The 23046-nt window shown below is 38.3% G+C and overlaps 1 protein-coding gene across 1 annotated transcript; it reads right to left on the reverse strand.

Moving 5' to 3' along the window:
• Positions 1–2990: 2990 nt before the first annotated feature.
• LOC525099 (N-acetyllactosaminide alpha-1,3-galactosyltransferase-like 1) lies at positions 2991–17664 on the reverse strand. Its single transcript, XM_024999755.2, has 6 exons — positions 17553–17664; positions 15541–15620; positions 14494–14529; positions 9629–9676; positions 5067–5207; positions 2991–3850 (listed from the first exon to the last, which is right to left on the reverse strand). Exons 2-6 carry the CDS (start codon positions 15612–15614, stop codon positions 3184–3186), a joined length of 966 nt encoding a protein of 321 aa, XP_024855523.1. The 5' UTR covers positions 15615–15620; positions 17553–17664; the 3' UTR covers positions 2991–3183.
• Between the last annotated feature and the right edge of the window lie 5382 nt (positions 17665–23046).

The following is a 23046-nucleotide window of genomic DNA, read 5'->3' on the forward strand; positions in this document are numbered from 1 at the left end:
CATTTTGATATATGGCAAAACCAATACAATACTGTAAAGTTAAATAAAATAAAATTTTAAAAATTATAAAAAATAAATTAATTCAAAAAATAAAGTGGGCTATTTTATTTCATAGTTCTTTCCTCACTTCATTTGCTCACATGTTGTTATAAACAGCAAGAAGGAAGCTTAAAAATCTCTTTATAAAACCAAGCTTATCAGGTACATGTTCTGTTCTCCATATAACTGGAGGGGGCAATGTTGTCATGCTTTCGGTCTCTACATAACAAAGATCTCCCTTCCTACAGTTTCCAGTAATATGTTCCTCACTTCCTTTTGAGCTCTCACTGACAGCATCGTCAAAGTTCACATTTCTACTAACAGTCTGTTCAGATAAATATGGGTTCTGTCATGTGCTGGGAAATCTTCCCAGCTTCCATCCACTATCTAGTTCCTAAATCACTCCATAATTTTAGAATTTTTAGTGTCATTATCCCCACTTTCAGGTACGGTATCTGTATTAGTTATCTATTGCTGTTCAACAAATTACCCCAGAACTTAATGTCTTAAAGCAACACATTTTTATTATCTCACAGTTTCTGGATTCAAGGATCTGGGCACGGTTTCTTCTTCTTCTTGATCTCTCACAAGGCTGCAATTAAGGTATTAACTGAAGATAAGGTCACATGTGAAGACTCAACTGGGGAAAGATTTGCTTTGAAACTGACATGGTTGTTGGCAGAATTCAGTTTCTTGAGGGTTGTTGGACTGAGGGCCTCAGTTTCTTTCTAGCTGTTGGTTGATGACTGCCCTTGATTCTTTGCTGAGAAAGTCTCTCCAATATTTCAACTTGATTAATCAAAGACAGCAAGAAAGAGGGTCTGCTCAGTAAAATCGAAATCACAACCTTATGTAACCTCATCATGGGATGGACACCCCATCATCTTTGTCATATTGTATAGGTTGGAAGGAAGTCACTACATTTAGCTCATACTGCAGGTGGGTGGGGTGGGTGGCGGGCAGTACATAAGGGCATGAATACCAGGATATGGGGATCATTGGAGACCATTATAAGAGACTGCTACAGTCATCATCATTATTCCTTACAGTTTTAGTGTTTTTAATAACCAATAATTCTTATCTTTTATAGACTATTTACTAAGACTCAGTTTTTCTCCCATAAAAGAGGCTTAAAATAATGACTTATTTTTGACTTTAGAACCTCCAGTTCTTACAACTGTGCTGTAATGCCTCACTAATTTATGGAAACAGTGGATATGACTACCTAAAGATTCTTTGTTGTTCAGTTGTCCAGTCCCATCTGACTGTTTACAACCCCATGGACCACAGCATGCCAGGCTTCCCTGTCCTTCACCATCTCCCGGAACTTGCTCAAACTCATGTCCATTGAGTCGGTGATGCCATCCAACCATCTCATCCTCCGTCATTCCCTTCTCCTGCCTTCAATCTTTTCCAGCATCAAGGTCTTTTCCAATGAGTCAGCTCTTCCCATCAGGTGACCAAAGTACTGGAGCTTCAGCTTCAGCATCAGTCCTCCCAGTGAATATTCAGGGTTGATTAAAGATTATTATGGAGGTGATAACTCCCTTTTCTGAACCATCATACTATTTTAGCCATGTCTTCCTTATGAGTTTTTGGTACTTTTGAACTTGTTGAAAGAGATATTTGTAGTTAGTTTTATCTCCCATGCTAGACTGTAGGCTGCTTGAAGGCACATTATACATTTCTGAAACATTCTTTCTATTCCCGATGGCATCTAATATATTTACCATGAAATTAAGTAGATATATAACTTTTTAAAAAATAAAATTCTTGTAGCATTTTAAAAAATGAACTCAACGTCTTTGCAACAATAAAAGTAAGATACATATTTGTTAGAATGTCTCTAGCCCACCTAAGTTTAATCAGGTACTAGACAGACTGAAGAGAAGGCAATGGCAACCTAATCCAGTACTCTTGCCTGGAAAATCCCATGGAAGGAGGAGCCTGGAAGGCTGCAGTCCATGGGGTCGCTAAGAGTCAGGCACAACTGAGCGACTTCATTTTCACTTTTCACTTTCATGCATTGGAGAAGGAAATGGCAACCCACTCCAGTGTTCTTGCCTGGAGAATCCCAGGGACAGAGAAGCCTAGTGGGCTGCCCTCTATGGGGTCGCATAGAGTCGGACATGACTGAAGTGACTTAGCAGCAGCAGCAGCAGCAGATAGACTGAATACTAATTCAGCAGATTAATCACAAGCAATATATATCTCAACACTAAAAACCTGAGTAAGTAATTGAATGAGTTGACAATTTTTTTTTTCCCTTACACCTATCCCTGGGCTTCCCTGGTGGTCCAGTGGTTAAGAATCTGCCTTGCAAGGCAGGGGACACTGGTTACATCCCTGATCTGGGGAGATTTTACATGCCCATGAGCCACAACTACTGAGCCAGTGCTCTAGGGCACATGCTCTACAACAGGAGAGGCCACCACAATGAGAAGCTCTTGCACCGAAACTAGAGAGGAGCCCCACTCGCTGCAACTGGAGAAAGCCCACATGCAGCAAAGAAGACCCAAAAGTGCAAGTGAAGTTGCTCAGTCGAGTCGACTCTTTTCAACCCCATGGACTGTAGCCCGCCAGGCTCCTCTGCCCATGGGATTTTCCAGGCAAGAATACTAGAGTGCCATTTCCTTCTCTAGGGGATCTTCCCAACCTAGGGATGGAACCCGAGTCTCCCGCACTGCAGGCAGACTCTTTACCATCTGAGCCACCAAAGAAGACCTAATGCGTTCAAAAATAAAAATAATCAATTTAAAAAAATATCCCATAGGTATTTATGTGTGTATCTATCCACTTATTTATCTATCCTTCTATTATTATTTTTTGAACTAGAATCTGGATGTGTTTCTTCATAAAACATTTGTTTTATGCCTCCAAAATATTTCTACATTATTTATAATATATATCTATAACTAAATCATATATAACATCATCACTATGCATTAACATTAGTTAATATTCATTTATTTGTAATCCAGCATAAGTTATATTTAGGTGGTTCAAAGTTGGAAGGAGAAAAACAGTTTATTTTGGAAGATTGCACATTTTTCTAATTTCCTAAAACTGAAAATTTTAATGAGTCTCATATTTGAGGAATTATTGTAATGAAGTTGTTAATCCACAAACCCACTAATGCAACCATCAAATATTTTTTGACTGCCATGCTATCTTGACACATTTAATTTGCGGAGGGGTTCTAAAACTTGGATCCCAATTGTATTCTGGTGATAATAACTTAGTCGGTTTCTTGATAAAAAGATATTTGTTTAGGTGATGTTCATATATGCTGCTAAGTTGATTTTCAATGTCTTGAATAACTCCTTTCTGATATTCTTCAATGAGGTTTAAAACCTCCTCAACTGTGCCACCAAAAATTGCACTATGGTAGTAGAAATCTCCCTCTTCAAAAGGGATGAAAGCTGCTGATTTACTTCTTCTCTCATAAGGGAAAGTGTCACCATCTTTAAAATACCACCATGCACTAAGTTGAGCTACAGATTTTCCCAGGGTTTCCACTCCAAAATCGTCCTTGAAGATCTGGTCTGCATTCATAACGAAGAGAAAGTTGACTTCATACTGGATGTGTGATATGATGTAGTTAAATAAGTTCGTCATGTATGTGAAATAAAAATCTTTCTCTATACCACTTTTGACCAATAAAAATAGTTTAAATGTTCGAAGGGGACCTAACACTATGGAAGGCATGGTGGAGAAGCCATCCAGCAAGATGTAAAAGATAACATTGTAGCCAAACATGAAGTGCTTATTTGCAGATTGGATGAACTCAGTCAAGCTCTGATTTGAAAACCTGTGAAACATGAAGAACAAACAAACACATAACAAAAAAGACTTATTTTGCTGGAAATCATCAGGAAATTACCTGTCATTTAAACGTGCTAACATTGCTTCAGTCATGTGCAACTCTTTGTGACCCTATGGACTGTAGCCCACCAGCAGACTTTTCTGTCCAAGGGGAGTCTCTAGGCAAGAATACTGGAGTGGGTTTGAAACCATGTGCAAATCCCTGCATCCTTGTCTTTTGAAGTAAACTGCTGACTCAAGAGTTAATGACTGGGAAATGTGAAGATGTGGAAGCAAAGAATAGCTGTTGGGCTAAGGAACTGGTAACAATTTAGACTATAATTCTGCTACATAACAATCACCAAATCCTCAGTTTCCTGAAAGATATAAAGGCATGACACACATTCCTAAGTTGTTTTTATAGGAAGCAGAACCCCCTCCAGATGAAAACTGCTGACCACAAGAACATATACCCTAGACTGGTTGAGGCAGGTTGATGATGCTTGAAACTTCACCTTGATGGCCAACCAATTCAAGACTTGTCCACAAGCTGATCACGCTTTGCTCCTTGAACACTATAAAACTCCTTACTACCCCCTCCAAGGTGGGGCACATGGCCTTCAGGGCATGAGCCCACTGGGGCCCCCTTTGCTGGCAAAGCAATAAAAGCTACTCTTTTCTTCTTCACTCAAAATTCTGTCTCCTTGTTTCTATTTGGCACAGGTGAACAGAGGCCGAGTTTAGGCAACAGGTTGCCACGCCCTGTTCCAGGGGATCTTTCCAACCCAGGGATCAAACCCACGTCTTTTATGTCTCCTGTATTTGCCAATAGCAAAATGGGTTCTTTACCACAAGCACCATCTGCAAAGCCCATCGTTGTTGCTTAAGAACCATCAATAGGTAAGGGTAGAGCAGTTGGGTCTAAAACTTAAATGTATTGGTTAGTGAAAGAGAATGTAGTGATCTTGTGGGCCTGAGAAGAACCATCGAGTTTGTTGTGAAAACTAACTGGATATAAATGAAAAGATTCCCACATAGTATTAAGGATTCAGATATGGCTGAAGAAAATAACCACTAAAAATAATTACACTGTCAGCCAGAAATAATGGTTAGAGCTATTCATAAATAGCTCTCTAAATGTAGAAAGTCTATGGGTGCTTGTTTATCCACATTTCTTCCCAAAATTAAAAAAAAAAAAGTGACTATTAATTAGTAGTGCCTACTTTCCAGGAACACATATTATAGCCAAGCCTATGGTGATGTTCAGCCTTTTGTAGTATTTTTCCAGGACCGGTCTATTGTAAGTTCCTTCCCATATGACTGGAGCAAGCCAGTTGGTTGTTGTTATTACATCAGGACGTTTTCTGTTGAACAGACAAGAAACAAATCAATCAGGTACCACTTTATTATGAGAGGAAAGGTTGTTGTCCAAGTGATAATAACTAATGATTATCAAGTGCCTACTATGTTCCTGGAATGGTGATAAAGTGCTTTGCTTTTTCCATTATTCATTTAATCCTTGCAATGCCCTATAAGTTCCATTATCATCCCTATTTTTCATATGAGGGAATTTAAGTCACAGATTTCTTGGGTAAATTACTCAGTATCACACAGCTAATAAATGGCAGAGTCAGGCTTCAAGATCAGCCCCAGGCTTCCAAATCTTTACTTCAGTCCTTACACCATACTGATTTTTAAGCCCAGGGACTTTTTCCTTCGAGCTCTGTGAAAGTGAAAGTCACTCAGTCATGTCCAACTCTTTGTGACCCCATGTACTATACAGTCCATGGAATTCTCCAGGCCAGAATACTGGAGTGGGTATTCTTCTCCAGGGGATCTTCCCATACCAGGGATCAAACCCAGGTCTCCCGCATTGCAGGTGTATTCTTTACCAGCTGAGCCACCAGAGCTCTGACTACAACTTAAACTAAAGTAGCCCAGTGTCTGAACATTTCTCTGATTGTTCCTAAAGCAGACAGCACCACTATCTCCTTATATTGCCCCCCAACCCCCAACTTGTCCTTTCCTTTTTCTTCCTCCTCTTTTCCTAGAAGATCAAAGGATTCTCTTTTCATTTCTCCTTAATGCTAGGCCCCCATCACTGCCACCTGGAAGAAAATGTGATTAGTTCATAAAGGAAGAATGATATTGGACTTGCTTGTAATAATAACAAAATGACAGCAGAAGCCACAGTATTCATAATAAATATTTTGGCTGGAGGCAGGGTGTTAAACTATTAAAGTCAATTAAGACCTTTCATTTTGGAAGGAACTGAATACAAAGTGAGAAGCTATTTTGCTATTAGTGATCACAGGTTTTAATCAGAAATAGACCCATTATGGTTAGGATATGTAGACCCTTAATGGTATATTAGTTATAATATAATAACAAATTCTTCAAAACTGCCCCTATTACTGTTTTAGCTTATACATTTGTCTATTTTGTATACATTTGAACCCTCCCTGTTCTTAAAATTAATAGTCAGTCACTTCTATTTGGCTTATAAGTCTCAGACTCTATCTTAAAACTGGCCAGATGTAGCCTTGTCACAATTTCTAAGTGATAATACTTAGAAATTAGGCTACAGATGTGAATCAGTGTCTGTTTGAGACAATGAAAGGGTTTGAAGATTCTCTCTTTCCTCATTAGATCAAAGATTTGCTGCCCGAATGAAAGAAAAAAGCATCTCTGAAAGCAGAAAGCAATCAAAAACATGTGTTTAGAAATTGTTTGATAAAACAGAAGAGGAAGAAGAGTCATTAGATTTATTGTGGTCATTAAATCAGATTTAGACTATCGGTACTAAACTCTTCCCCTGAGAGGCAAATCTGGCCAGAGGACATCCTCTGAAAGGTGGACAAGATGACCTGCCTCCAAATGTTAGCCACATGCCTTGTCTGCCTCCCTTGTGGCTGGCTTAGTGTCTGTATAGAGTGAGGCCCCAGATACTTGGATTCCAGTGGAGTTTATGTATGGACTCAATGACATGAATATTTCCCAGCAATAAGTGCCAACTCTGAGTTGTGAATAATAGTATGTGAATAATATACACATATACATAATTACACATGTGTATCCAGACTTTTAAAATCTTGTTTTACAATAATGAAACTGCACATTTATCTGCACTTTGATTTTCTTACTCAATACAACCTTGTGAAAATCCTTCCAGGTTTTTCTGCACAGGTTCTTATTCATTTTTAATGGCTGCATAATATTCCACAATGTGGAATATAGCCATTTCCTTATGGATAGGTATTCATTTTATTTCTGGAATTTTTCTCACTATGAAAAATGATACAGTAAACTTTCTTAATCTTGTATCTTATGTATCATTGCTGTTATTTTTATCAGCTAGTCCTATAAGTAGGATTCCTGTTTATGTGTGTTCATTTTTATTAGATGTTATCCAGCTGGGTTTTTTTAAGTTTTATTTATTATTATTATTACTATCATTTTGGCCACATGGCACAGCTTGTGGGATCTTAGCTTCCTGACCAGGGATTGAACCTGGGTCTATGGCAGTGAAAGAACCAAATCTTAACCACTGGACCTCCAAGGAATTTCTGGTCATTTCATTTTAGACTGCAAGCCAGTATATGATGCTTAATAATAAATCACAAACCCTCTAATTAAAGAATGCCTTCTACCATTATTACCATTACTACCAATATTATTACAAATATTATGTAATGGTTTGTTGTGTTATGAAAGTGCTATCATTTCAATCAGTCAAGATGTTTCATGTATTATTCTACAAATACTGAGTGTCTACTATGTATAGGATTTTTTTTTCTAGGTACATTCTATTGGGAGAGGCAGATACTAAATGAATAAACCTGCCAATAAGTATTATGTCAGAAGTTGATGAGTGCAATGGAGAAAAATAAAGCAGAGTGAAGGGAAAAGGGAATGGGAGGTGCCATTTTAAATGAGTAGTTGGAGAAGGCATCACTGATAAAACAACATTGAGTGGAATCCTGATGGAAGTGAGAGAATGAGCCATTTAACTACACAGAGGAAAACAGAACATGCAAAGGCCCTGAGGTGAGAACCTACTTGGTGTATCTGTGCAACATCAAGGAGGCCAGGGGTGGAGTGAGGGAGACAAATGTTGAAGATGTTGGGCAGCTATTTTATCCATAAATTTTTTTCTATTTTAAACTCTTTGAACTCCTCGGAAAGGTATCTTAAAAGAGTATTAGTTCTTTATGTTCATAACAGCAAAAACCTCAAAACAGTTCAAGTGCCCTTTGACCAAGCAGTATATGAACAAATTGTGGTATATTTCCACAGTCAATTATTATGCAGCCATCAAAATGAATGACAGTGATATGCAAATTGGTGATGAATTTTAGCAATCTAATTTTAAGGGAAAAAATAAGTCCTTGAAGAGTATATACATCATGGTATCCTGGGTATAAAATCATAAACAACTAAAATTTTAAAATTGACTTCCCAGAATACACTTGGAAGATTAAAATTTACACTTAAAAAAAGAATGCAAGAGGATGATGAACCAGGATTCAGGATTGTGGTTATTTCAAGGGGTAGGGCAAGGAGATAGAGTGGGGGTATTAAAAAGGACACAAGCTAGATACTGAAGTTATTATTGTTGCTGTTTAGTTGCTGAGACGTTTCCAAACTTTTGTGACCCCATGGACTGTAGCCCTCCAGGCTCCTCTGTCCGTGGAATTTCCCCAAGTAAGAATACTGGAGTGGGTTGCCATTTCCTTCTCCAGGGTATCTTCCCAACCCAGGAAGACTGAACCCGTGTCTCCTGCATTGGCAGATGGATTCTTTACCACTGAACCATCACAGGAAAGCCCTGTTGAAGTTATAGAACTTGTAATTTTTGCTTCATTAAAAATAAGCAAAAAAAAACACACAAATAAAGTGAATTTTGCGTGAATAATGATGAGAGTGAGTCATGAAGCAAGGATTATTATTAATCTAATTCTCTGCAACTGCAATCCATTAAAAATATAAATACAAAAAAGAGATGAAATATAAACAAATAATATACATAGAGAATGCTCAAATTCAGTAAGGATTATAGAAATACAAATGGAATGTAGATATTTCAATTAAGCTTTGCAAGTTACAAAATGTTTTCCACTCCATTAACATTTATCCTCTATAGATTAGAAAATAAATAGTATAACTATTAAAGGGCAATTTAGCAACCTAAAGCAATATTTTAAATGTTTATATCCTCTTAAACTAATGACTCCATGATGGTAATTTATCTTATAGATAAATTCACACAGCAGTTAACAAAAATATATGTACAAGGTTATTCATTGAAATATTACCTACAATAGCCCCCAAGTTGCAAACAATATAAAACCAACAGGAAATGGTTAATAATTAAATTATTGTATACAGCCATTATAAAGATTTCCCCCTGAATGTTAATGCCAAAATCAAGAGGAGTTATTAATGACATTTTTCAAGCTGTTACTAAAGAGATTTTTTTCCCCTAATAAAACCAGGAACGTTAAACCAGACAATAGCTTTCTCATTATGACCCTTAATTGCCTAATTCTTGATAAATAGGTCCTAGGATTGTATATAAAAACTTTTAAAAGTGAAAAATCCAAGTCCTGGAAACCTCCCAGTTTAGCTACAATTTGATGATGAAAAAAAAAAAAACTCCGCATTCAAATAGAATTATATTTATACTATTATTATGTTATTTTAATATAATGTTATTACATTATTAATGCATTATTATAATTTTATATTATTGTTATTATTTTTGAGTAAAATTTTTGGTTCTTACTTAGGATTAAACCAGTCTGAGAGCTGAGGTTCTTCTGTTTCTTGATCCCTAGGTACAAAATGAAAATCATGTAAGAGTAATCTGCTCACTCAACAAATTCATGTTGCTGGTTCTATAACTATGAGCATTTAGATCACCTCCTGTCCTCAGGAAGCTGATAGAGGAGCAGGAAAGATGGTAAGAAAGATAAGTACTAATGGGGAAAACAGATCTCCATGAGAGCATATAAATAGGGCATCCAGCCTAAATTTGGGGTTAAGAGAAAACCAATTGTAGAAGAAATATGTAAATTGAGTCTGAAATAATAAGGGTTACTCTAGGAAAGTGGTGTAGGGTGAAGAGGTTATGACCAAGGGCAGAAAGGCAAGGAACAGTATTGGTTGGGGGGAGGGGATATATTTTAAAAATTAACAGAGCCAGAAAATAATGCATATTCATAGAAAATGCAGATTTAATTTATCAAACATTACTACCTTATTATGTGATAAATACTCTCATGTTTTAAAATAAAGGAGTTGGAGTAGGGGTCTGGATGTTCATATTTGACTTCCACTTAAAGATAGGATACACTAAGGTTTTATTATACTTTTAAGTTAATTACATAATTAACAAGGTTATGAGGGGACTTCTCTTTCATAAACTGGGAATTTTTGTAAAATAAGAATAACTTTTAGTTTCCTGTGCTTCCATAAAAATGGAATAGTCCTAATTTTCCCTATTTCTACCCCTAAGTATACAAGAAAGATCTTAATCACCTAGATAATGATGATGATGTGGTCACTCACCTAGAGCCAGACATCCTGGAGTGTGAAGTCAAGTGAGCTTTAGGAAGCATTACTATGAACAAAGCTAGTGGCGGTGATGGAACTCCGCTGAGCTATTTCAAATCCTAAAGATGATGCTGGTAAATTGCTACCCTCAATATTTCAGCAAATTTGGAAAACTCAGCAGTGGCCACAGGTCTGGAAAAGGTCAATTATTCCAATCCCAAAAGACAATGCCAACTGAAAACTTCCAGACGTACAAGCTGAGTTTAGAAAAGGCAAAGAGATCAAATTGCAAACATTCGTTGGATCATAGAGAAAGTATTCTTGCCTGGAGAATCCCATGGACAGAGGAGCCTGGCAGGCTACAGTCCACAAGGTTGCAAAGAGTTGGACTTGACTGAAGTGACTTAGCAAACACGCATGCCAAATGTATGATGCAAAATGTGGGGCTGGATGAATCACAAGCTGGAATGAAGATGGCCAGGAGAAATATCGACAACCTCAGATGTGCAGATGATACCATTCTAATGGCAGAAAGTGAAGAGGAACTAAACAGCCTCTGGATAAAGATGAAAGTGAAGTGTGACAAAGCTGGCTTAAAACTCAGCATTAAAAAAACCAAGATCATGGCATCCAGTCCCATCACTTCATAGCAAATAGAAGGGGAAAAAGTGGAAGCAGTGACAGATTTTCTTTTCTTGGGCTTCAAAATCACTGCAGACATTGACTATAGCTGTAAAACTAAAAGACACATGCTCCTTGGAAGAAAAGCTATAACAAACATAGACAGCATATTAAAGACCAGAGACATCACTTTGTCAACAAAGGTCCGTATCAGTTCAGTACAGTTCAGTCGCTCAGTCATGTCCTACTCTTTCCAACCCATGGACTGCAGCACGCCAGGCCTCCCTGTCCATCACCAACTCCCAGAGCTTATTCAAACTCATGTCCATCGAGTCGGTGATGCCATCCAACCATCTCATCTTCTGTCGTCCCCTTCTCCTCCTGCCTTCAATCTTTTCCAACATCAGGGTCTTTTCAAATGAGTTAGTTCTTCACATCAGGTGGCCAAAGTATTGGAGTTTCAGCTTCAGCATTAGTCCACTCAATGAATATTCAGAACTTATTTCCTTTAGGATGGACTGCGTTGGATCTCCTTGCAGTCCAAGGGACTCTCAAGAGTCTTCTCCATAACCACAGTTCAAAAGCATCAATTCTTCCGTACTCAGCTTTCTTTATGGTCCAACTCTCACACCCATACATGACTACTGGAAAAACCATAGCTTTGACTAGACAGATCTTTGTTGGTAAAGTAATGTCTCTGCTTTTTAATATGCTGTCTAGGTTGGTCATAGCTTTTCTTCCAAGAAGCAAGTTTCTTTTAATTTCATGGCTGCAGTTACCATTTTCAGTGATTTTGGACCCCCCCAAAATAAAGTCTGTCACTGTTTCCATTGTTTCCCCATCTATTTGCCATGAAGTGATGGGTCTGGATAACATGATCTTGGTTTTCTGAATTTTGAGTTTTAAGCCAACTTTTTCACTCTCCTCTTTCACTTTCATCAACAGACTCTTTAGTTCTTCTTTACTTTTTGCCATAAGTGTCATCTGCATATCTGAGATTATTGATATTTCTCCTGGCAATCTTGATTCCAACTTGTGCTCCATCCAGCCAGGCATTTCACATGATGTACTCTGCATGTAAGTTAAATAAGCAGGGTGACAATATACAGCCTTGATGTACTCCTTTCCCAATTTGGAACCAGTGTTTTTCCATGTCCACTTCTAACTGTTGCTTCTTGACCTGCATACAGATTTCTCAGGAGGCAGGTAAGGTGGTCTGGTATTCCCATCTCTTTAAGAATGTTCCACTGTTTGTTGTGATCCACACACTCAAAGACTTTGGTGTAGTCAATAAAACAGAAGTAGATGTTTTTTCTGGACCTCTCTTGCTTTTTGGATCATCCAGCATATGTTGGCAATTTGATCTCTGGTTCCTCTGCCTTTCCTAAATCCAGTTTGAACATCTGGAAGTTCACGGTTCATGTACTGCTAAAGCCTGGCTTGGAGAATTTTGAGCTTTACTTTGCTAGCATGTGAGATGAGGTCCAAAAGCTATGGTTTTTCTGATAGTCATATACGGATGAGAGAGTTGGACCATAAAGAAGGCTGAGCACTGAAGAACTGATGGTTTTGAATTGTGGTTCTGGAGAATACTCTTGAGAGTCCCTTAGACAGAAAGGAGATCAAACCAATCAATCCTAAAGGAAATCAACCCTGAATATTCATTAAAGGACTATTGCTGAAGCTGAATCTCCAATACTTAGGTCACCTGATGCAAAGAGCCAACTCATTGGTAAAGACCCTAATGCTGGGAAAGGTTGAAGTCAAAAGGAGAAGGGGGTGGCAGAGGATGAGATGATGAGATAGCATCACCAAATCAATGGACTTGAATTTAAGCAAACTCTGGCAGACAATGGAAGGCAGGGAAACCTGGTGTGCTGCAGTCCACGGAGCTGCAAAGAGTCAGACACAACTTAGCAATCTAACAACAACCACCCTTAAAAATAGCAAGAAACCCTGGACATTGTTTATAAAGCAAACAAAAGAAGACTCTGAAAGCAAAGAAGGCAGTTCAGGCAGGCACCCCAGAACTCAAGCATTGCCATGGCAGTGAGTTCCCTGGGTTTTCTGCCATAGGTATTCCAGATCGAGTTCAAGAGAAGCCAGTAACCCAGAAATGTCAATGGGTATAAACACAAAAAAAAACCTTGGAAAAGCCTGCTCTTTACAATTAAAGGACCAGGAAAAGGGCAGCCTAGCAAGACAGAAAACTCTGAGACTACTCACTCTACTCCAGCCCAGTACAACAGAATAACTGTGGCCCCATATCCATCCCTCCAGCAAAGACCAAGTGAAGAGCTAAAACTTCCATGCTTGCCAGACTGTATGAGGCCTCCCTCCCCTCCTCACTGCTGTAGTGGGGGTTAGAACCTTCACCACTGCTTAGCAGCGTGGCCATCTTCCTGTGGTCAGTGTCAGTGGAGACCATGTAAGGAACCTAAACTCTCAACCCCACTCATTAGTAACAAGGAGTTGAGACTCTTCCTACACGAACAAGGAGGCAGAGTTGAGAACCTGAAACCTCAAGCTGGAGCAGTATCAGAGGATGCCTCTGAAAATGCAAGATTTAAATAAAAATATAAATTTGGTGCTCCTAGGATTCAGGGAGAGTCGGGGAGAGGAATTGGCTATGAGTATAAATGGTAGCTCAGAGGAGATCTTTGTGGTGATGGAATAGTTTTGTATTTTGATTTTCTGTGGTGGTTACATGAATCTACACGTGGGATAAAATGTCATATAATTATATACATACATTGTCCCAACATTGATTTCCTGTTTTGTTATTGAATTGAATTGTTATTGAGTGCAAGATGTGACACTGGGGGAAATTGGATCAAAGTTATGTGTAACTTCTTTATACTATCTTTCCAACCCCTGTGAATCTATAATTATTTCAAAATCAAATATTAAAGAACATTTTAAAGTGTATCTTTTGACACTTCCTAGATGTTTTTAACTGAAGTTATTTCCTTATAGGACTGCTCAAGATTTGTGCTATTTCAAAATACAAATTGTCCAACTTTATTAAAAACTATACAGTGACAAGTGGAGAACTTTAAAAAAAAAAAAAGTTGTTTTTAAGGTTGGTTTCACTAATTTCTTGGGTCCTACACAATGGTTAATGGTAGAAAACATGATTGACTAAAAAGGGCTGTCCATCTAAAGAAAAATATCATCCTGGACAAAGATACATACTTAAACCATAGAAAATGTCAAAAACTTATCTGGTTTAAGCAAATGAGTGTGTCAAGTGAGCAAAATTGGAAGATATTCATGCAAACTCGTCTGCATGCATATATGTGTGTGCATAAAATATTTCTGAACTGATGCCTCCACATTTGTCAGCGTTGCCTCCAGAGAGGTCAGTCTAGTTTTCTGGTCTTTCTGACGGCCACTACCATTAGAACCCACTTGACTCCAGTCAGTTTGCCCTCCATGCAGTTTGTATGGTACTTATAGAAAAAAGATTCTTACCTGCAGTAATCTATCTTCTCTAGGTTCTTCTTTATTCTTTGGATACAAGATAAAAAGGCATTTTAGTGTTAAATTTGAAAAATTGCCGTTGCAATTGAATAACCAAAAAAATCTAGAATTCAGATCCTTTCATTCACTCACTTGTTAGCCAGATAATTACTAAGTATCTACTATATGCCAGGTACAATGCTCCTATTCTGGAATACATGGCATCTCCTTCTGACATGATATTACAGTTCTGAAATCCAGGCCTGCAATGAGCTTATGGTCTATTATTTCCTTTTTGAGCAAGCACATTATCTTCAAAAGGATGATATTAATACTCTTACATGTGACCACAAGTCCTTTCTGTTAAGGCACAATACCTCTAAAGGGCAAATAACACACAGAACACAAAACCAAAGCAGTAGGGTTCATTTTAAAAGGTATTAGCTGTCACAGTTCAGCTGATTGTCAAATAGCGCCAGGAGCGTTGCATTGCTCCTTTTAAAAGGATCATGAAAAGAAGCCCATGGAGGAGGAAAGGATTTGAATTTTTTGTGAGAATTTTAGCAGATTAACTAATTTATTTCTCAGTATAGCGTGTTTCTGTAGGAGGTTACTTTGAGTCTTTTTCTGTTAGAAGGATTATTGATATAACTTAAAGTGTGTCTAAAATAGCCCCCTAACACTCTCAATCCTCTCATCTTGCATAATTTCTTTCTTATAGTGTTATGACATAAAATACAATGCTCCTGACATTATGTTAAATATTTCTTTGCTTACTGTCCATCTCCTCCACCTAGAATGTAAAGCTTCATAAGAGTGGTAACTTTGTGTTGTTCCTGAGTACTAGGGCCTGGCACAAAGGAGGCACTCAATAAATAGCTGTTGAATGTTGAAAAATGAAAGAATTCATGTATTTATGATTTTATTTGTTCCCCAAAGGGAAAGTAACTCCTGATTAATTTAGGGGATATTTGTTAATAGTTTTTGAACAACACTCAGCATTTTAGATCAACTCTGCCAGTCATTAACTATAATAACTCATCAGTCTATTGTATTTACTGAGAACGATGCATAATCAACAGCAAGGATAAAGCCAATGCAATCAATAACAGCAGTTTCCATTTGGCATTCATTGTCTCCTAGAAAAGAAAGAGGAGAAAAAGTTTTTTGCGGAGTAGAAAACAACTTTCTTGCCATCTTCTAATAACATATTAATTTGCGGAAATTTGGCCATCAGTCCAAGTGTCTGATTCCAGAATGCTCAGCATTAGGCAGAAAGCCAACCTGAGTCAGGAAAACCACCTATTGTGTTTGAAGTACTGGAGAAATCACCCATAAGGTGAGCCCTTTAGTTGGGATTCATTTTAGATTAGGTGCAAAAGTCCTGTGATGTTCTTTTCATAAGTAAATTTGCTCAGTCTTGTCCAACTCTTTGTGACCCCATGGACTATACAGTCCATGGAATTCTCCAGGACAGAATACTGGAGTGGGTAGCCTTTCCCTTCTCCAGGATCTTCCCAATGCAGGGATCAAACCCAGGTCTCCTGCATTGCGGGCAGATTCTTTACCAGCTGAGCCACAAGGGAAGCCCACTCTTTTCATAGTCCTTTATCAAAGTCCATCCTATTTGCATAAATGAAATTCAATGAAACTCATTCTATTTCACTTAGGCTTCTGTGATGATAAAATGGGGCTACTAATGATGATATCATTATGCATTAGATATATTCCACTCCAAAGCTGATACGTATATATACATGTGTTTTCCTCACAAAGATTTTGACTGGTAATTTATTCAAAGTCTAGAGTACCAGAAACCTAAAAACACTCTTTCGAAGGTGAAAGTGAGAAAGTAAAAGTGTTAGTCGCTCAGTCATGTCTGACTCTTTGTGACCCCATAGATTGTAGCCCACCAGGATCCTCTGTCCATGGGATTCTTCAGACAAGAATACTGGAGTAGGTAACCATTCTCTTGTCCAGGGAATCTTCCTGACCCAGGATCTAACCCAGGTCTCCTGCATTGCGGGCAGATTATTCACTGTCTGAGCTACCAGTGTTGTGAACAGTGATTAAAATTTAAATTAAAGGCAGTAAGCTCTTAAATGGAATAGTTGGCTTCAACCAATTACTGAGCTTGTGTTGAAGGTGTTTGGTCAGGTTAAGGGTTATGGTTTACAAGCATTAACTGATTTCATCATCCAAAAATAGGTCCTGCCTGTAGGTTATGTGTTGGAGTAAAGTGGAGGTCTCTGATATTTACTTTTTGAACATGAATTCCGTGAGCAGGATGTTTTAGATCTGTGCCTTCCAACATGGTGGCCACTAGCACCAAGTGACTAGTGAGTACTTGAAATGTTGCTAATGCAACAGTGGACTTGGGAGACATGGTATGAAAAAGTAATATGGAATCTCTCATTAATGTTTATATCGACTTCATGTTGAAAAGAAATTCTGAATATTGTGGATTAAGTAAAATATATCATTAAAGTGAATTTTATGATTCTCTTACATTTTTGCTGTGTAGCTTCACATTTGCAACATTTCAAGTTACAAATGTGGCTTGCATTACATTTCTGTCTTATAATTTTTGTATAAATAATACCACATTATGAATGCTTTAGCTGGGCACAATTTTAGTGTCTCTGCAATGTGAAATGGCCACCTTTAAAATCCAAGACCGTTAGAGATTTCCCTGGCAGTCCAGTGGTTAAGATGCTGTGCTCTCAATGCAGGGGGCAGAGGTTTGATCCCTGGTCTGGGAACTAAGATCCTGAAGGCTGCACAGCACAGTCAAAAAAAAAAAAAAATTCAGGACAGTTAGAAATGCTTGTGATAAGATTCCATTTAGCCAGATTATTTTCTGACAATCTGCCCTCAATGACATTTTTTTTTTATCATCACTAGAGCCACCTGGGAAGCCCCACTGACATTATTTCTAAAGGCCAGTAGCATATTGATGTGTGCCTTATTTTGTACAGTGTATTCTCAAGGCCGAAGTTTGGGGATGATCCCTATCTGGGAATTTGCCAGATGATCCAAACCTTCATATCTTTCCTTCCTAAGAGCCTTACCTTTAGTTTTGGTGATATAAAGAGAAAAAGTCCTAGGATGTTTTCCAAGCATTATATTTCAGGGATTCTAAAAGAAAAACCAGATATTGTGCAATACTTCTCAGGTGTTTGAGTCTTTTATGCTAATGGTGATGTCACCACCCTTTTATTATGAGAACTTTAAAAGTCATAATGATACTGTCATAATGATACATTTGGTAGGAAGTTGTACTCAAGGCTACCAGATGGTAGAATTTTTCTTACTTGAAAAACGAAAGGACTTAAAAATCCTTTGCTTTTAGTTTCCATTGTTGTTCTTCCTTCCTTTCTTGATGACTTTTGCCTCTAGAAATGCATTTTGAATGGTGTGCCATGTGTGTTTAGGGATGACAGAAGAAAATGCAACATCTTTTTCTTCATCTTGTTTTAGGCATTGCCCATTATTCCAGGGAAAGCTAATCTCCTCTTACGCTTTCTTAGAATATTTTAAAAGTAGTTATTTTTCTGATTATAGAAGAAACATATTTCCATGCTTTAAAATTTGTCAAGTGCAAAAGAGCACAATGGAGAAAATGATAACCATACGGACTTACACTTCCTGAGATATTCACTCTGTGTTGAGATAGCATGCATCCTTATTTTCTTTAAAAATAGTTTTTCTTATTGAAACACTATTTTAAGAATAGTTTTTTCTTATTGAAACACTTTTTTAAGAACAGTTTTTCTTATTGAAACACTTCTTTAGAATAGTTTTTCTTTGAAAAAAGACACATTCTAACAGAAAAAGTGTTATATAATGTACACTAAATTTTCTTCTCCCTCAGCACCAATTTTTCCCATCATCCCTAGTGACAGTTTCTTGGGTTTTATTCCATAACTATTCTGTGTCCTGAAAGCATATATACATTTTTAAGTATATAGTTCCCCTTTTCACACAGACAGCAGTATACTGAAAATACTCTTCAGTACTTTGAATGCCTCCTTTATCAGTACATTTTGAAGATCTTTCCAGTACATCTCATATATCTGACTCATTCTTTTTCTAGTGAACTATATATTGTTATATGACTACATCATGATTTATTCCACCAGTTTTATACTGCTAGAGATTTTGATTGTTTATTGTCTTAGCTATTCTGAGAAATGCCACAGTGGAAAAACTTGAACATGCTCTATGAGCACATGTTGAACTATATGTGTTAGTTGCTCAGTTGCGTCCGACCCTTTGCAACCCCACAGACTGTAGCCTGCCATGCTCTCTGTCCATGGAATTCTCCAGGCAAGAATACTGGAGCGGATAGCCATTCCCTTCTCCAGGGGATCATCCCAACCCAGGGGTCGAACCCCAGTCTCTTGCATTGCAGGCAGCTTCTTTACCATCTGAGACACCAGGGAAGCCCTAACATTGAACTACATCGCAGGATAAATTCCTAGCAATGGAACTTTGGGGTCAAAGCTTAAATCCATTTAAAATTCAAATGAATGTTACTGAATTGTTTTCTATAGAAATTGTTCCAGCTTAACCTGTACCATCAGTTTATGAAAGCACCCATTTCCTTATACTCTCATCAATATAGTGTGCTGCTAAAATTTTTAGTATTTGACAGTCTGAAAAGTGGGAACTGTATCTCGGTGCAGTTTTAATCTGCATTTATTTTATTATGGCTGATGTTGAGCATCTTTTTAGATATTTAAGAGCCATCGTAATTCCTTCTCTGTAAACTGTTCATAGTTTTGCTCATTTTCTATTAGGCCTTTGCATTTTTATATTTTTAAATAACCTTTTTATTTTGGTATAATTTTATATTTAAAGGTACAGTAATTAACACTGTCTGATTTTAAGATAGACAGAAGGATTATTGGGACAGAACCCAGAGTCCAGAAATTGATTTACACCTCTATGAACAATTGATTTTGACAAATGAGAAAAAATAATTCATTGGGAAAAAAAAAAGATAGTCTTTTTTAAACAAATGACTCAAACAATTGGGTGTACATATGCCAAAAAAAAAAAGAGAGAAAGAACTTTGATCAGTACTTTGCACCATACCAAAAAAAAAAAAATTAACTCAAAATGGATTACTGACCTACATGTAAAATTTAAACAATAAAATGTAAAGGAGAAAAAACAATTAAGACAGTAAAAAGGAAACTAGAGATTGGGACAAATATAGTTAAAAATAGGCAAAATATTTGAATAGATATTTCACCAAAAAGTTAAACAAAACACACAGAGAAGGTAATTAAGTATATGAGAAAATCCTATTAGTCTTTATTATCATTAATCTTTCCCTGAAGGAGGGCGTGGCAATCCACTCCAGTATTCTTGCCTGGAGAACCATGGACAGAGAAGGTGCTTGGCGGGCTACGTCCATGACGTCAAAAGAGTCAGGCATGACTGAAGTGACTAGCACACAGGCATCATTAGTCTTTAGCAAATGCAAATTAAAATCACCATATTTACCACCACGTACCTATTAGAATGGCTAAAATTAAGAAAACTGACCACCCTAGCGTTGGTGAGGATGCAAGAACTGGAGCTCTCACATGCTGTTGGTGAAAATGTAAAATGGTACTACTTTGGAACAGTTTGGCAATTTCTTAATCATTCAAGCAAGCACTTAACATTCAATTTAGCAAGTCCTCTCCTAGATATTTACCTAAGAGAAATGGAAGCTTATGTCCATAGACAGACCAGTTCATGACTGTTCATAGTAGCTTTCTTGGTAGTAGCCAAAAGGTAGAAACAACCCAAATGTTCAACAAGTGAATAGGTAAACAAATTATGGCATGGTATGTCCATACAATGGAATAGTACTCAGAAATAGAAAAGACCAGAGGATTGACACATGCAACAACATAAATGGACCTCAAATGTGGAAGAAGCCAGGAAAAAAAGGACATATGTTGTGTGATGCTGTTTATATGAAATTCTTAAATATGCAAATCAAACAATACAATGCACATTTTAATGTCTTGGCTGCCCCAAATCCAGACATCCTTCTTTTAGAGGGAGTCCTAAATTCAAGAAGCAAAAGCATCCTTCTGTCCAGAATGGAATCTGAAATAGGCAGAACTTTCCTCCCCCTGCCAGCTGCAGCTTAAATGGACACATGCGATCTAAACCACCTGCTGTGCTTATCAAATTCTCCTACCTGGGACTTTGAGGCTTAAGGGAGTTCAGTTTGAGACTATCTGTAATATAGTCAAGGACTAACATTATGGCAGATGTTTCCAAGGGTATGGAGGTCAGCGAGGAGATAATAAGTGATGCATTCAGGGTTGGTACTCAGAGAGATTTATACCTACAGCAGAATCTCATGTGTGCGTTTCCTCCCATAGTCCCTTTATATATCTTCAGCTGCTATTTGCTAAGTACTCTCAACTGCCTCCTACCGTTCCGTAGTAAACACTGCTCTTATTCACTACTGTTGAGTTCCGTCTTCCTTCCCAGGCAGATGGCAAATAGCATTTCCTAGCCCATTTGTATTTGGCAGGGGCGTGTGGTAAGTCCAGGCTGGGGCACTGAAACGTCTCTCTTCCCCCGACACCGTGACTAACAATGTCACCAGTAGTGGACCCACCATTATCCTGGGTCCCCAGGTGACAATATGGAGCAGATGATCTGGCTCCAACCCTCTAAAGGTCACGAAGATTTGAGGGTTCAATTTCCCTACCCAAACACCATTCCATAAATATTTTGTTTTGATGAAAGAGAATCATTTTCAATGCACTGATCAATTCAGGTATTGATACCAGAAAGAAGGGTTATAGGCCACAAAAACTTCAGAAAGTTGGGGGAATCTAGAATTGGTTATTAGGCCATGTATGGATGTGAGAGTTGGACTGTGAAGAAAGCTGAGCACCGAAGAATTGATGCTTTTGAACTGTGGTGTTGGAGAAGACTCTTGAGAGTCCCATGGACTGCAAGGAGATCCAACCAGTCCATTCTGAAGGAGATCAGCCCTGGGATTTCCTTGGAAGGAATGATGCTAAAGCTGAAACTCCAGTACTTTGGCCACCTTATGCGAAGAGTTGACTCATTGGAAAAGACTCTGATGCTGGGAGGGATTGGGGGCAGGAGGAGAAGGGGACGACAGAGGATGAGATGGCTGAATGGCATCACTGACTGGATGGACGTGAGTCTGGGTGAACTCCGGGAGTTGGTGACAGACAGGGAGGCCTGGTGTGCTGCAATTCATGGGGTCGCAAAGAATCTGACACGACTGAGCAACTGAACTGAACTGGGATTTAAAGGCGATTGGGAAGTCACATTCGTATTCAGAGAGAGGTATGTGACAAGCTATGGAATACAGCAGTAAACAGCTAATTAAGTTATCCCTGGGCTCCCATGAATGAGGTGTTCATTGAAGACAAAGGCTTTGGGGAACAATAGTTCCTGCCGTAAAAATATATGATGATGATAACCAGTATTGTTGCTGTTGTTCAGTCACTTAAGTCGTGTCTGACTCTTTGTGCAACCGTGAACTGCAGTACACCAGGCTTTCTTGTCCTTAACTATCTCCCAGTTCAGTCACTCAGTCCTGTCCTACTCTTTGCGACCCCATGGACTGGAGCACATCAGGCCTCCCTGTCCATCACCAACTCCCGGAGTTTACTCAAACTCATGTCCATCAAGTCGATGATGCCATCCAGCCATCTCATCCTCTGTCGTCCCCTTCTCCTCATGCCTTCAATCTTTTCCCAGCATCAGGGTCTTTTCCAACGAGTCAGCTCTTCACATCAGGTGGCCAAAGTATTGGAGTTTCAGCTTCAGCATCAGTCCTTCCAATGAACACCCAGGACTGATCTCCTTTAGGATGGACTGGCTGGACCTCCTTGCAGTCCAAGGGACCGTCAAGAGTCTCCTCCAACACCACAGTTCAAAAGCATCAATTCTTCAGTGCTCAGCTTTCTTTATAGTCCAACTCTCACATCCATACATGACTACTGGAAAAACCATAGCCTTGACTAGACGGACCTTTGTTGACAAAGTAATGTCTCTGCTTTTTAATATGCTATCTACATTTGAGAGAGTCATTTCCTAGGCAGGTTGATAGGGAGTCTAGGGGTCCCCAAGGAGAGAGGGGCCTGGAATTCTCAAGGAGGAAGAAAGGACAAACTTTTTTTCTTTCTCCACATTCCTTAGGATTACATAACAATAATGTATCCTGCCTAAAGACAGTCTTTGGATTCAACCTTCTATTATCTTAAAATGTAAATTATGGGAGTAGACCTGGTCTTTACAAGGATGTATCTTGCCTGAGGACAGTGTTATCTTAAAATGTAAATTATGGGAGTAGGTCTGATGAGGTCTTTACAACCTCCAGACATTCTTTGGATTATATAACCTCATTGTTAACACTAGCAAGCGGGTACTCTTTCTGCCCCCTTCTGATGCCTATGTCAGAAGCTTTCTCTATCTCCTTTATACTTTAATAAAACTTTATTACACAAAAGCTCTGAGCAATCAAGCCTCATCTCTGGCCCCAGATTGAATTCGTCTCCTCCAGGA

Source organism: Bos taurus, chromosome 11, assembly GCF_002263795.3.
Source record: "Bos taurus isolate L1 Dominette 01449 registration number 42190680 breed Hereford chromosome 11, ARS-UCD2.0, whole genome shotgun sequence".
Lineage (NCBI taxonomy): Eukaryota > Metazoa > Chordata > Mammalia > Artiodactyla > Bovidae > Bos > Bos taurus.

Excerpts from the sequence above, each read along its gene's own strand:
- LOC525099 (XM_024999755.2), bottom strand. The coding sequence starts at position 15,614 with ATGAATGCCAAATGGAAACTGCTGTTATTGATTGCATTGGCTTTATCC. Across the intron at positions 14,530-15,540 it reads TTGATTATGCATCGTTCTCA|AATAAAGAAGAACCTAGAGA; the intron begins GTAAATACAATA and ends TTGTATCCAAAG. Across the intron at positions 9,677-14,493 it reads GAGAAGATAGATTACTGCAG|GGATCAAGAAACAGAAGAAC; the intron begins GTAAGAATCTTT and ends TTTTGTACCTAG.